Source organism: Poecilia latipinna, unplaced genomic scaffold, assembly GCF_001443285.1.
Source record: "Poecilia latipinna isolate Pla-1442-1.1 unplaced genomic scaffold, P_latipinna-1.0 Scaffold3089, whole genome shotgun sequence".
Taxonomy (NCBI): domain Eukaryota; kingdom Metazoa; phylum Chordata; class Actinopteri; order Cyprinodontiformes; family Poeciliidae; genus Poecilia; species Poecilia latipinna.
Genome location: NW_015115705.1, coordinates 37,711 through 50,843, shown reverse-complemented (window position 1 = coordinate 50,843; position 13,133 = coordinate 37,711). Strand labels below are relative to the sequence as shown.

Here is a 13,133-nt window from a genome sequence, read left to right as displayed (position 1 = left end):
GGAATTTTCCATCCAATAAATTCAATGTGGTTGTATTGTTTCTGTTAAATTAATACAGCAACAACAACAACAACAACAACCAAAACCATTTGGATTTTTAATTTAAGTGAACAAAAAAAAGACTAACATAAGGTTTAAATAATAGGAGCTAAATAGTTCAGTCTCATTTACCATCTATATACACGTTGCTGAATAAGATATTAAAATAACAGCAGATGAAAGAATTTGTCCAGCACTGAAATGATTCAAAAAGCAAGACACAAACAACTTCTCTGATATATAAAAGAGTTTAATAAAAATAATTCAGCTTTACAGTTAAATACTTTAATCAACAGACTCACTAAGCTAGTAACACTCAAATAAACTACTATGCAAAAGGTGAAAGAAGGACAAAAACTAATAAACTACTGTGGCCTATTTAGCATAAAGTAAGGATACTTAGGTAGGAAAAGGCCTTTTCTACCTAAGTGTCTAGCTAGTTGGTAGGAGGGTTAAGGTAAACAATATGATGTAAAAATTATGACTGGAATCACAAATAAGTTGCCAGGTATTAGAATAATACATTATGAAATGTTGTATTATGAACAACATTTCATAATGTTCTATTTTCAACATTATGAAAATATAATATAAAATATAATAATTGTACACAGCGTCTGTATCTGAGCTCAGATAAATGTCCAGGCAGCTGAAATAGTCTGGGTTCATGTCAGGCTGATGCAAAGAGTCAGTTTGTGAGAAGTGCAGTCCTGAAGATCACTCTGTTCTCCCAGACCAATCAAAATGGCTCTAGTTCAACAGGGAAGCTCGCCAGTCGCCATCTTCCTTTGGAGGAATGAATCCAGGTCATGTGATCCAGCAGAATAAAACAACAGCAACAACAAAAAACTAGCCTGTTAACAAGAGAACTAGTATTCAATAAGGTCACATTTCTATCTTATTACAGGGCCATAAAGATATTAATATAAGTGCTTTAATTTAAAAGATAAAAATTTACCAATTTCTAATATTTTTTTACAGTACGGCTTAATCATTAAATAGTTTTTTAATTCCATATCAGCTAATATATATGCTAAAACTGTCACCATGTTTTGACAGTTTGTTATGAGACAGAATCAGTGGAACAAATTGAGCTTCTCTGTCTTCTCCCAGTGCAAACAAGAAACAACCAATCAGAGCCAGGAGGCGGGTCTTAGCGCTGTCAATCAAGCCTCTCATCTCCCATTGCCCTCTCGGTCTCTGGTAGCACAACATATTTTCCTAGATCCTGTTGTGAATGCTAGGCTAGTTAGCGTGGCATTTGCTCCTTAGAATTTACAGAAATTTTGTCATCTTTTTTTTTCTTGGATTTTTAAAAAATGTTTAAAATTGATATATGTCCAAGAATGGTTGATCTTTTTTTTTTTTCTTTCTTTTTGGGTTTGCTATAAACATTCACTGTAAACTCAAACATGGAGAATAAAAGCGTTTAAAGCCCTCTGCTTGTTTGAGTCTTGCTTTGTGTGCAGTTCCCACATTGTCTCTGTCCATGCAGGTCTGTTTCTGGCTTCCTTCACAGCCCAAAAATCCTTTAGGTCAGGCAGTGATTCTAAACAGACGACAGGAGTGAGTGTGTCTCTGTTTTTGTGAGCCAGATTCACTCCATCTCCTCCTGACAGGGAGCAGAAATGTTTTAGCTTTCAAAGTGTTTTGGGAGCATGGGTCGAATTAAAATCCCAATATGTTTAATTTTATCAGTTTGATCTGCTTTAACTCACAAATGTTGGCAAGCTAGCACGCTTAATGAAGCAAATTGCTTCAGCCACACGTTTGCTACTATGCAGTGGCTGCAGAGTGTTGTCTGCTGGATGATAAAACACACTCAGACAAACGCTGCACAGTAGGTGTAGCATAATTAATCCCCAGGTTTGTTCACCATACATTACCATGCTGACCTTCATTCTCCAAAGGGACCTTAAAAGAGCCATTGTTAATTATAATCCATTGCAGGAACAGTCAGGGGAAAATAACATACTAGCTGCACAGCATTGGTCATTTATCTGCATCCTCCACCCAAAGTGAGTTGCAGCAACATGAATCCATGAGTTTCTTATATATTTTTTATTTTTTTGCAAAGTTTGGAGTGCAGTTATGAGCCATACAGTAAAGCCAGCAGTGATGCTTTTGTTCAGGTGTATGGAGGGTTTCTTGAGCTTAAAGCTGCAACCATTAGCAGCAGCTTTGCTGTAACGCCTATAAACCGTGGAGGAAACGAAGTACGGCCCCTAAAGACACAGAGTGGAATTGTCCTACTGTAATTAGATGAAGCATACTAACTTCACTTGTTGTCATTGTAATAAGGCCTGCAGCAACAGGCTGCTGCAGTTGGTCACCGGGGGAGCAGAAGACAGGAAAGCAGGTCTGAGAGGTTCCCAGCGATGGTGCATTTTTGTTCCAGAAGAAATCAGAAAATGTTCCGTAAGCGAACAAAGAGTCTGAGGACAGACTTTGGCTGAGCGCCAGAAGTTCTGAGTACAAGCGTTACACGTTTTGAGAAGACAGAAATGAAGTCTTGCTTTCAAAATGAAAATGTAAGCAAAAATATTAAACGTTTTGAGAACAAATGACATGAAATCCTGCTTTCAGACTGAAAATGTGTGTTCCTGGATTACGGTAGAAAAATTCCCCCATACAGATCCCGACCATCAAGCAAATAATTTTGTCCCAGCCCAGGTTCAGGCCATAAGTGTAAACTCTACTCAGAACCCGGCGTGGTCGGGTTTCTTTAATTCCTGCTGCCAATGCTGAGCTTAATCTACCTGCATCAGCCTGTAATAACCAGACTAGATCATTTTTAGGTTTTTGAGATAATACTTTATATTCTTGTGGTTTTGGGGGAAAAATTGTCTTTAATGAGCCAAATGCAATGCATTAGGCTATTATGCACTATGGGATCAGAGAGTATCAGGACATTCTTTCTCCTGATACTTGTAGCTGTGGTGTTCTAACTAACAGAATGAGTGGGAATTCTTCTGTGAACGTGTTTTTGTTTTTCAATGCCTGCTGCAAACCAATTTCCCATTGGGATACCAATAAACTGAACTAAACTGGGATGTTCTGTACCTGGTACTGGACAACTTCAAAATCACAACAGTGATTATTGTAATCCAGCATTAATGTTGTTAATGTGCAAACGGGTCAGAGTACTTTCAAAATTCTGTACCTATTAGCACCTTGCAGATGATGAAAGAAATTATGCAGGGATGCCATTAAGTAGAAAATCCACATTTCTGTAGCTTCACCAAGTCAGTTTCACCTGCTAAACATGGACAACATGGAGGCTCACAGAAACAAAACCATGTAGTATACAGATAAACTTTATTAGTATCAAAATCAGCAAATATGCAATAATGTTCATAATAAGCATGTTTTCTACCAGTACACTTGAATGCTTTTACCTTATTGCGACATTTATAACTCCTACTGTCTCTACCTTACCCTTCTAAAATATAATGCTCAGTTTGAAGTTGATGGAAATCAAAACAGACATTACATAAGCACATTATTTTCCATCGTTCCCCAAAATACAATCAGAGCCCGACTGGAGGTCTGAGGGCTTTCGGAGCAGCATCCATCCATCCATCACCCTCATCAAACCCAATCAGGCTCCCAGCCGAGCCCCGGCAATCTTCATGGGAGCCGGCAGGAAGCAGCGGAGAGGACCCAACAACGCTCATTAATAATTTAATCTGTCGTCCATTCTTAATAACAAAACAACAGGAGAGGAGAGGCAAAGACAAATGATTTGATTCATGCAATTATGTTCTCAGGAAATGGAAAATGGCTGCTCCAGTGAGCAAGGCGTGTGTGGCGTTCGAGCACAGATCTGTTTCCGTCAGCTCCTCTGGAACAGATCTGTGCCATATGAATGCAGAGCCTCTTGAGATCTGAGTTATGTTTTTCATGCCTGAGGGTAGTCCTCCGTTTCTCGGGGAAGATTGCTGGAGCTCTTCCAACATGGCTCTCTGCTTAGCTCCTTTAAACAAACAGCAGCTGCTTTTCTCAAAGCCTCTTGTGAAAACTCACCGCCCCCTTCAAAAGATTCATTCTACCGTTACTTGTTTTTGTAACACTTTGAGGTTGGGCATGATCAAAAATTTTTTACATCAGAGATAATCAAAGTAAATATGAAAAGCTGTTTCCCATGGTATGTAAGTTTTATAAACAATATGTTTTTCACATTGTTTCGAAAACTGTCATGCTGTGGCAGTATAACAACAAAAAAAAAATATCTCCACTTCCTCCCAATGCTCCCAACAACGATCTGCAGAAATGCGCCGTTCTCTCCCAGTCAGAAACAACCAATCAGAGCCAGGTAAAGGGTCTTAGCGTGTTATCATGTTCATCTACACACTGCTCAATGTGCCGATGGTGGAGAAACAACTTATTGTTCCGAGAAAACTGTCATTGACGGCTATGCTAACTAGCTTGAAAACTCATGGTGGGTTGCGGTCAGGGGACCTAGCTATAGCCTAGCAGAGCGCTAGTGGGAGGGTGTGAATATACATCAGGATGACTGACAGCGGTAAGTCCCTCCTCCTGGCTCTGATTGGTTGTTTCTGACAGAGCAGTCAATTTCTACACTGGCTGTAAAACCAGAAGAGGAGGGAGAGGAGCTGGATGGTGACAGTTAACTAATGTTAAAAACATATTATTTATCGAAGTTACAAACGTTACAAACTTTAAAGAAAAAGATCAGACGAAAATGGCCTTGTGTAAAAGGCCAAGTTGTCCCCTAAACCTAATGGTTGTTTTGGCTCTGGCTACAACAGCAGCATCAAGCATTTGCCAACTGGCAGTGAATCTTTTACATCACTAAGGAGAACTGCTGACATAATGTTATGTTTTTTGAAATGCTGTTAGTTTCACACCAGCTGTAAGAGGACAGACATATATCCTCATTCAGGATACAAAAGAGCATTACATGTTGCTTTTTGAGACCTTTTAACCTTCTCCATATTGTCAGATTCTATCAAATTAGTTTCTAGATTCTTTTGGTTTGGCAGCTGATAGGCTCAGGGAGTGATGGGTGAAACTGGCCTGACATTGTGGTTTATTATGTTGGTATTTCATGATTCAACCAGAAGAACAAGTTTTTACATCAGACCAGGTTGGGTAATACAGTTTTTTTTTTTTTTTAACATCATAAATAATCATTTGGAAACAACTTTTTGTATTTATTTAGATCTGTCTGATATTAATATTTGTTCGATGATCAGAAACATTTAAGTGAGGAAAAAAATAGCAAAAGCAGAAAAAATCTGTAAGGGAGCAAATACTCCACGCAGCACTGTTGGTATCACAATATTTGTACCTGAGAGCTATGCTTCTAAATATTCCGTATGATAAGTTACAAATTTTTATATCAATTACCAATGTGTGCTTGTAACAGATTTCCTACCCTACAGTTTAAGGCTGTTCTAAACATCCTTAAAATGTAAAAAATATCAAACTGGATCCAAGAATGGACTATGGTTTACTAGAAACCTGCTTTCAAATTAATGTTTGCAAGAGATTTACACCATATGTGGACAGCAGAATAGTGTCCATATGTGGACACTATTCTTGTGATAATAAGAGCACAGACTAGAATAAATAAACATGAATAAAATGTCATTTGAGTCACATGAAGCTGTTGCTGAGCTGAGCTGCAGCTAATGTATCACCAGGTCGCAAATGGCAACTTTTCTTTTCGACGGTCGGAGAACTGAGAAACTGTGCAACTATTTTCCAGGATCTGACCTTTAGTCAAAGACAGCATTAAAAAAAAAAAAAAAAAAAGAAAGAAAGCAGCGTGGCTCGTGCAGCGTTTGGTGCAGCGGCGAACTGCAGCAGAATGTAAAGGAGCCATGCAGTGAGCGCGGTGCTCTCTGTGTCCCTGGGCTGTTTCTGCTCTGCAACGACAGCGCCGTGTTCACAAAAACAATATCCTCCAAAGATATCACAGAATAACACAATGCTGCAAACAGTGGTCCTTATCTTATGCATACAAATAAAGAAGAACAAATAAAGAACAAATTCACACAGAAATATCTGTATCGCCTCAAAGGAGAACAACATAGAAAACACTTGAAGGATCACAAGCACCTAGATCCGTTTCACTAAACACAAAGAAGTCACAACATTGTTCATGACAAAAGATAAAACTAATACTGTTTATAATAACTGTGAACAGCAACTTTTAACATGGAAAAAAGAAGTTTGTTCTGTGAAACAGTTTCAGTATATTTTACTGATTTAGTAACAAACCACTGATAGATCATTATCTTATTTATTGGAGCTGTTAAAGTCTGTTCTCAGGGTTTAACAAATCTGTTGAGTTAGCCTACCCTTTTAACAACAGTGTGCAAGCTTAAGCAGATAATGAACAATAAAACAACATGAGAGAACTGCATTCATCCAGAAAAAAAGCCTCCTAGGATCTTATCTCAGTGATTATCTTAAGGCTCCGTCACGTGTGATGAAGTAACTGAAGCCCAGAGCACACACACATCGGGCTCTTGCTGATGTCTTTATGGGTGTTTTATGGAAACACTATGGATCATGTGACAGTAAATCAGAGGTTTCCGATGTTTCAGAGTGGCTCACTATTGCCATGACAACATATCCTGGTCCTGAATAGAGTTTGGTGGCTGCCTATCCAGGAGGTGTTATTAAGTGTTATTTTAACTCGACCAGTACAAACACTTTCAAAATGGAAAATATGCATCTGAACATAAACAAACACTTCAGTGTATAGATTTATCTGCCATGTTATTGAGCCAATGAGAAAATAAATCCTGTTACAATATTCCATCCATGACGTTTCCTCACTGCCGTGCCATCCTGGGTCGTCTTTCTTAACAACATTTCAATGTAAAATAGTCTGTATTTTTCCATGTGAATGCAATGCCTCATTTACATCAAAGAAAACTTTGAAAAAATATGAGTCAGGTTTTACAACTGAGAAAAACATTGAGGACAAAATTCAAAAACACCCCATCAGTACATCCACTTAAAGGGCTCCAGTCTGTGAATTTCCTCCACCATGTTGGGGGAAACCAGCCACTTCCTGCTGTCAGCTGCGACTATTGCCCTCACTGAAAAGCAGTGAAATCTAAACACTTTACTAATATATTTACACTCCTAGTGGCCTTATGAAAACATCTTTGTGTGAGATATCACTATCGTGGATGCATTGAGACGAAGAGTGTTAGCCTCTCAGCCTGTTATCTGTGAGCTGCAGGCGGAGCTGGAAATGCCCCCGATGTGCTACCATGACCCCTCCTTCCAGTTCAGTCGACCAGCACAGATCAGAAAGAGGCAACAACTCGAGGAGATGTGAACGGACGCAGTCATCCACGACCGTGACGCTGACGCTTTTATTGAGTGCTGAGAAGGATGGATGTTAAGTCAGGAGGAATCACACCCCTTCCTCTGAAACAATCTGAAATACTCCGCATTTCTCAACTCTGACAGAGCAGAGAAGAAGGAGATAAAAATAATAACAAAAGACCTCAAAAAAAGTCTCAAGCTGCTTCCCTTCCTTTCATATCTTTGTGAGGACATATTTGGTGGGAAGCTGCAGGCTTTCAGAGGGGAAGTGGAGGGTAAATATAATGGAGGACACGGCCAGCTCAGCACAACCTTCATACAAAGCGATGTAAACGTCAATCATCCTATATGACTCCATGCGTATTCAGCACCGGCAGCTTTAAAATTCTCCAATTAAGTAAAAGTTTCAAATCAGCACTCTGCAACACCGAGGCAGCTTGTTGTTTAGGCGGAGGTTCGACTGCCAACGCTGCTGATTCAGGGAGTCCAGAAACATTGTTTCACACAGCAGTGTGTTTTTAAAGATGTTGTCTTTATTGTGGTTTTGGTAAACATAAAGTACACAGATGTCTTTTTGCACCCAGAGCTTCCGATCTGATGAGTTGTGCAGGTATGTATGGACTAAAAGCCCTGATAGGACGGAATCCAGCTGTTCTCTGCTTGTTCACGATGTTATACACAAAGTCATCAGAGGAAGGCACAGGAAGGGCTTCGGTATGAAAGAAAGACAAACTTTTATATTTTCATATTATTTCCCGTCAGTCTGTTTCCTTATGAAAATCTTTTTTGTTGTTTTCTAGAAAAACAATCTTTTTATTTATAATTTTCAAAAAAGTTCCTCGTAAGTGGGCCATCGTGAAAACACTGAAAACAAACCAGGAACTACATCAGGCCTGAACATAGTGCTTTGACTGGGCCACCTGAGTACAGGAAAAGAAGAGAAGAAGAAGTGGAGCGTGTGCACAAAGCTGATTCGTTGATACACTTTGGGTCATGGGGTCAGATTAGAGACAGAGGTCAGACGTCCTTTTCAAAAATAGTTGTATGGATTTTCAGCAGCACTGCCCCTCCCCTACATGTTGCTGTATACACTCAATCAGCTGGCTGACACACACAAAAAAAATAGAAGGCCATCCATTATGACACTAATACGGTTTTAAAACACACTGAAAAGCTTGTGTGTTTGAATAAGTTAACTGCCTACTGCAGGATCACCACAGAGGAAGATAATACAGCTGAACAACATCGACTACTCATTTGACTCCAAAAAGTTTCTGTGTAAAGAGGAGAACAACTGACAATAGTAAATACTCGGTGCACGAAGCACAACATTAAGAGTCACAACAAAATGTAACGTTGAAGTGTTTTGTTTCAGAGTCACCAGTTTGTTCCCAATACTTTCTATTTATTACAGCTATTTATTCCTTTAAGGTTTTATGTCACATCTTATTTCTACTTATTGTGGTTCTAATCCAACATCTGATTGATTATGATTTCTGATCAAATTGACAGTGGGAGGTATTTAGTTTTATTTGAATGATATATGGGTATCAGATTACTTTAAATTTCCGGAGCCATTCTAAAGACATCTGATGGCCTCCTGAGGTCTGGAGGAGATGTAAACCTATTTAGAACCGTGAAACAACTCACTAAAGGAAATTCTCATTTTTGAAGAACCACCAATTTATTTCTATTTTTGAGCTTTAAAATAAAATAAAATTAAAGACTAATAATAATAATAATAATAATAATAATAATAATAATAATAATAATAATAATAATAATAATAATAATAATAATAATAATAAAAACATAATCCTTTGGGAATAGAGGACGAATACATTTTCTTCAATGTAGTAATATTTGTAGAAACCTAATGACAAGAAAATTAGACCTGAAGATAAATTATGTTTTTATAATTCTGTTGTGATAACTCAACATTTTCCAATGAAAAAACGGAAAAACTGCCAACATCTTCATTTGTTATTATGTCTGTAGTTAAAAACACAACAATGGACCCCCAGTATTTGTGTGGTTAGGGGCCACAACTACCCAGGAATAGATAAAATCCACAAATACATTATCCCCCCTCTAAAAACGAATTTAACTTCATAACATAATAGTTAAGACACCAGATATACCTTAATATGCATATATATGAAACCATCTTAGCACAACCACAAAAGCTAATATCTACAGTCTTCCTCCTCTACTATCTTGGGGGTTCGGCCAATCAACGCCAAGGAAAATGAATGGTGCATCTGGATTGGCTGCTTTGCAAATGCCAGCCAATAGCGTGTCAAGTAGCCGAGGTATTTAAGCTCCCCAAGCTGCATTTTCTTTAGAAAATTTCAGATATGCTCCATGAAAAAAATCCATGAAAATATGAATTTTATGCAAATAATTTGCAGTTATATTCCAAAGAAAAATTGACGAATGCTAAACTGCTAATAGGCGGGACTCCACTGTAGTCGGCCGGAGCCAAAGTTATTTAGAGCCACTGTGGAAGGTCTAAAGTAGGGATGAAAAATATGTTTTTTTGATTATTTTTGTACATATTGACATGGGTCTGATATATATAAAACTGTGCCGATATTAACAACCAATGTTTGCTTCCATGATTTACCACTGGTTTCTGGAGGCTGGTCATGTTGTATTTGTTTGGACATGTGACAAGGACAGTCATGCAGTGAAGGATTGTGGGGCGTTAAGCTGAAGTTAAATCAGCTCTGTGATCATTTCTTTCAAGGTGTTGAAAGGATAGTGAAATATTTATATAGATGTAAAATATCTGTAAACATCAGTTATCAGCCATAACAGCGATATTAATATTGGATATCGATATCGTCCCAAACTTTACCATCGGTGCATCCATAGTGCAAAGAGCCACTTGTGGCTCCAGAGCCGCAGGTTGCAGACCCATGAGCTAGAACACAGACACCAGCAGAGCAAAGTTAAAAAGATATTTTCATAAGAATCACAGAATTCTTTCAAATGGCCTGCTGTGTCACCTTTAATCTCAGCCAACACGACTGAATTTAATCTTCATCCTTGACATGCCCAGACCTCCAGCTGATTTAACAAAAGTGTTTATTTAGCATTCTTCACGAGTGTCTATGTATCAATAATTAAAACACATAGAAATAATTACAGATATCAGACCTTATAGCTGCAGTAATGTATTAATCTATGATGTCATTGAAGCAGCAATAGAAATGGCTGATGCTTGCTTTCAAATGAAAGTTGTTAGCTAATGTTTTATATTTAACACATTTTAGTTTTTATGTATTTGTTTGAAAAATGCCAGAAAAAAGTGGCATTTCTGCTCAAAAGATATGATACAACAATAAATCTCCAGTCTCATCAAAAGACACCAAGAAAGACCATGAATGTTAAAGTCCAACTCCGGGGAAGCAACACTGAACCACCAGAGGGCGCCTTTCAAATCCTACTGTGTTCCTGTCAAACAGCTCAAAATGCTTCACGGAAAGGAAGATTCTAAGTATTGCCTTTACTAATCATTGCTACTTTGTAAGATTTAAGTTAAATCTTAAAAAAAATAATAACAATAATAATTTGAAAAACTACTAAAAATATTGAAAATAAGCTAAATATACAAATAAGTCTATGCATCACCTACTTCATATGAAGGTTGTCTACCTGCAGATCTTCACAGGCTACCAAGGGAAACACGCTTTGAGCTCAACACATGCAGCTAAAATACACACAGGTGGTAAAAAAAGGCACCTGTGCGCCAGCATTTCAAGAAAGAGCAGCTAAAACCGCCTCAGCGGGTCTGTCTGCCGCACACCGCCGCCAGGCAGACAAACATGCGCGGGTGCATCTATGTGTTCAGCTACTGCCGACTCCATGAGAATGCCAAACAAAAAGTCTCTGCGCTGCAGAAGTGACGTGACGTCCCACTGAGGATGTGTGGCTTATAAAAGGCCTTCAGCTTCTGATCTACAGTTAGTTGTACAGTAAGTCTAAGAGATTTCACCTGAGTTCATACAACAGTCTGTATGAAATACTAACACGTTTACCTGGAGGTTTTATCTCCAAAAAACAAAAGTTTCAGCTTATTCAATTTGTAAATCTAAATGTATTGTACAAATAAAAGCTGTTTCTTAACGCAATGCCACAGACAGAAAGGTTGAAAACCTATTCCTAAGATGCTTTGATGACTTATTTACATATAAGCTCTGCTTCCTTTAGTAAAAAGCTTTATCACGTGGAAAAAACCGACTAAATCTTTTTCTTAAAAGTCTCCGTCTTAGAAGAGCTGAGTAGTTTACTAAAGGCAAGGCAAGGAAAATAAAAGCTTTGCTCTAAAGTTTACATGGGGATCGTTCTGTTGTCTGCTGTCAGTCTTTCAGCATCACTGACACATTTAGATTCGCTGCTCCTCCTGCTTCCTGTCCGCTTCCTCCTCTGATCCCCCAGAGTCAGGCAGACAGTGAAAATAGTTAAGAGTTTAAAAACCCTCGACCTCCTGGGTGTTTCTACAAGGCCACATTCTGCCTTTTCAGAAGGTTCTAGAAAAGAAAACAAAAAAGACACCCTACTGCACTGCTGCTGCTCCAGCTCTGCTGCAGAGCCAGAGGCCCGCGGGGCCAACCAAGAGGGCAGGGGCCCCCTGGGATCCAAACACCCTGTCACCATGCAACAGTAGGCTCAGGCTCGCTATAGCCGGCTGACAAGCCCAAAGTTGAGTCGGTGAGGTCACAAGAGGTCATCGTAGTCCAGCAGCTTGGAGTGCTGACGGCTTTTCCAAAGGCGGTACAGGCGGAAGTCGAAGTACATCTCGATCATCTCTTTGCCTGCAGGGAGACACATGGGAGACAGAAAGTCAGCCGACCACGACGCTCAACTCAGGAAAACCAGATGACACCAGCACCAGCTTCCTGCTGCGGTCACAAACCCAGTGACCGTTCAGGTCATTTAGCAAAAATAAATCCCATTTTCTCCAAACTGGTTGAGCTTCTATTATGGAACTGCTGGTAACAATCTGCTTTAGTGACTTTGTTTCATAATGACAATGCAAAAATATGTCTCGTTATTAAAGTATAGTAGAGCTTCCATTTCATCACCTTCCTCAATACATCTATTGGAAAGTAGGAGGTAATCATTTTTTTTTTTAATAACTTATCAAAAAGACAAATTCTAACCAATAAGAGCCACAGGACTGACTTCCAAATCTATACAGAATTAGGTTATTTTAATTTTTTCTGAGATAAAGAAGTATTTGCCACATAATTTAATGGAAATCTTGACTAGAGCTTGGGTCTTATGGCTTCCTTCACTCTAAAGAAGCTGACTAGATAACTACCGTACCCGTATAGGAAAGTGAACGCTGTGATGCACATGGGTTGGAGCCGATGGAAGCTTATTTAATGACTGTCAGTCCATTGATGAATGACTGAGATCAGATTTGCTGCCAGTAATTTGATTGCTGCAGGCAAGAAGTGGGTCACCGAGCTGCAGTCTTTGACTTTGTGCTCTGGTGTCATTTTTTTACGAGCCTGGAAATTTTCAACATACTGGGGCTGAGAGATCTTGCCAAAAAAATGATATGACAATATACATATATATTTTTAAACACCTCCATAATGATATCACAGATGATATTCCACATTTGTTGTTTTTTCAGTTTTTGTTTTTTTTAGTTTTTTTTTATTTGGACCAATAAATATGTACCTTAAAAACAAAGCTGTTTTTTTTTTTTTTTTTTTTTTTTTTTTTTTTTTTTTTTTTTTTAAAAATTTTTTTAAAAAAAAAAA

General features: G+C 38.5%; 1 protein-coding gene across 1 annotated transcript in view; it reads right to left on the bottom strand.

Moving 5' to 3' along the window:
- Positions 1-9,905: 9,905 nt before the first annotated feature.
- The window catches only part of LOC106940098 (NMDA receptor synaptonuclear signaling and neuronal migration factor-like), a gene marked incomplete at its 5' end in the record, with an annotated part of 40,365 nt that continues 37,137 nt past the window's right edge, over positions 9,906-13,133 (bottom strand). The window contains one exon of the mRNA XM_015022740.1: positions 9,906-12,173. Coding sequence (XP_014878226.1) covers positions 12,076-12,173 — 98 coding nt within the window. The remainder of the gene's footprint in view (positions 12,174-13,133) is intronic.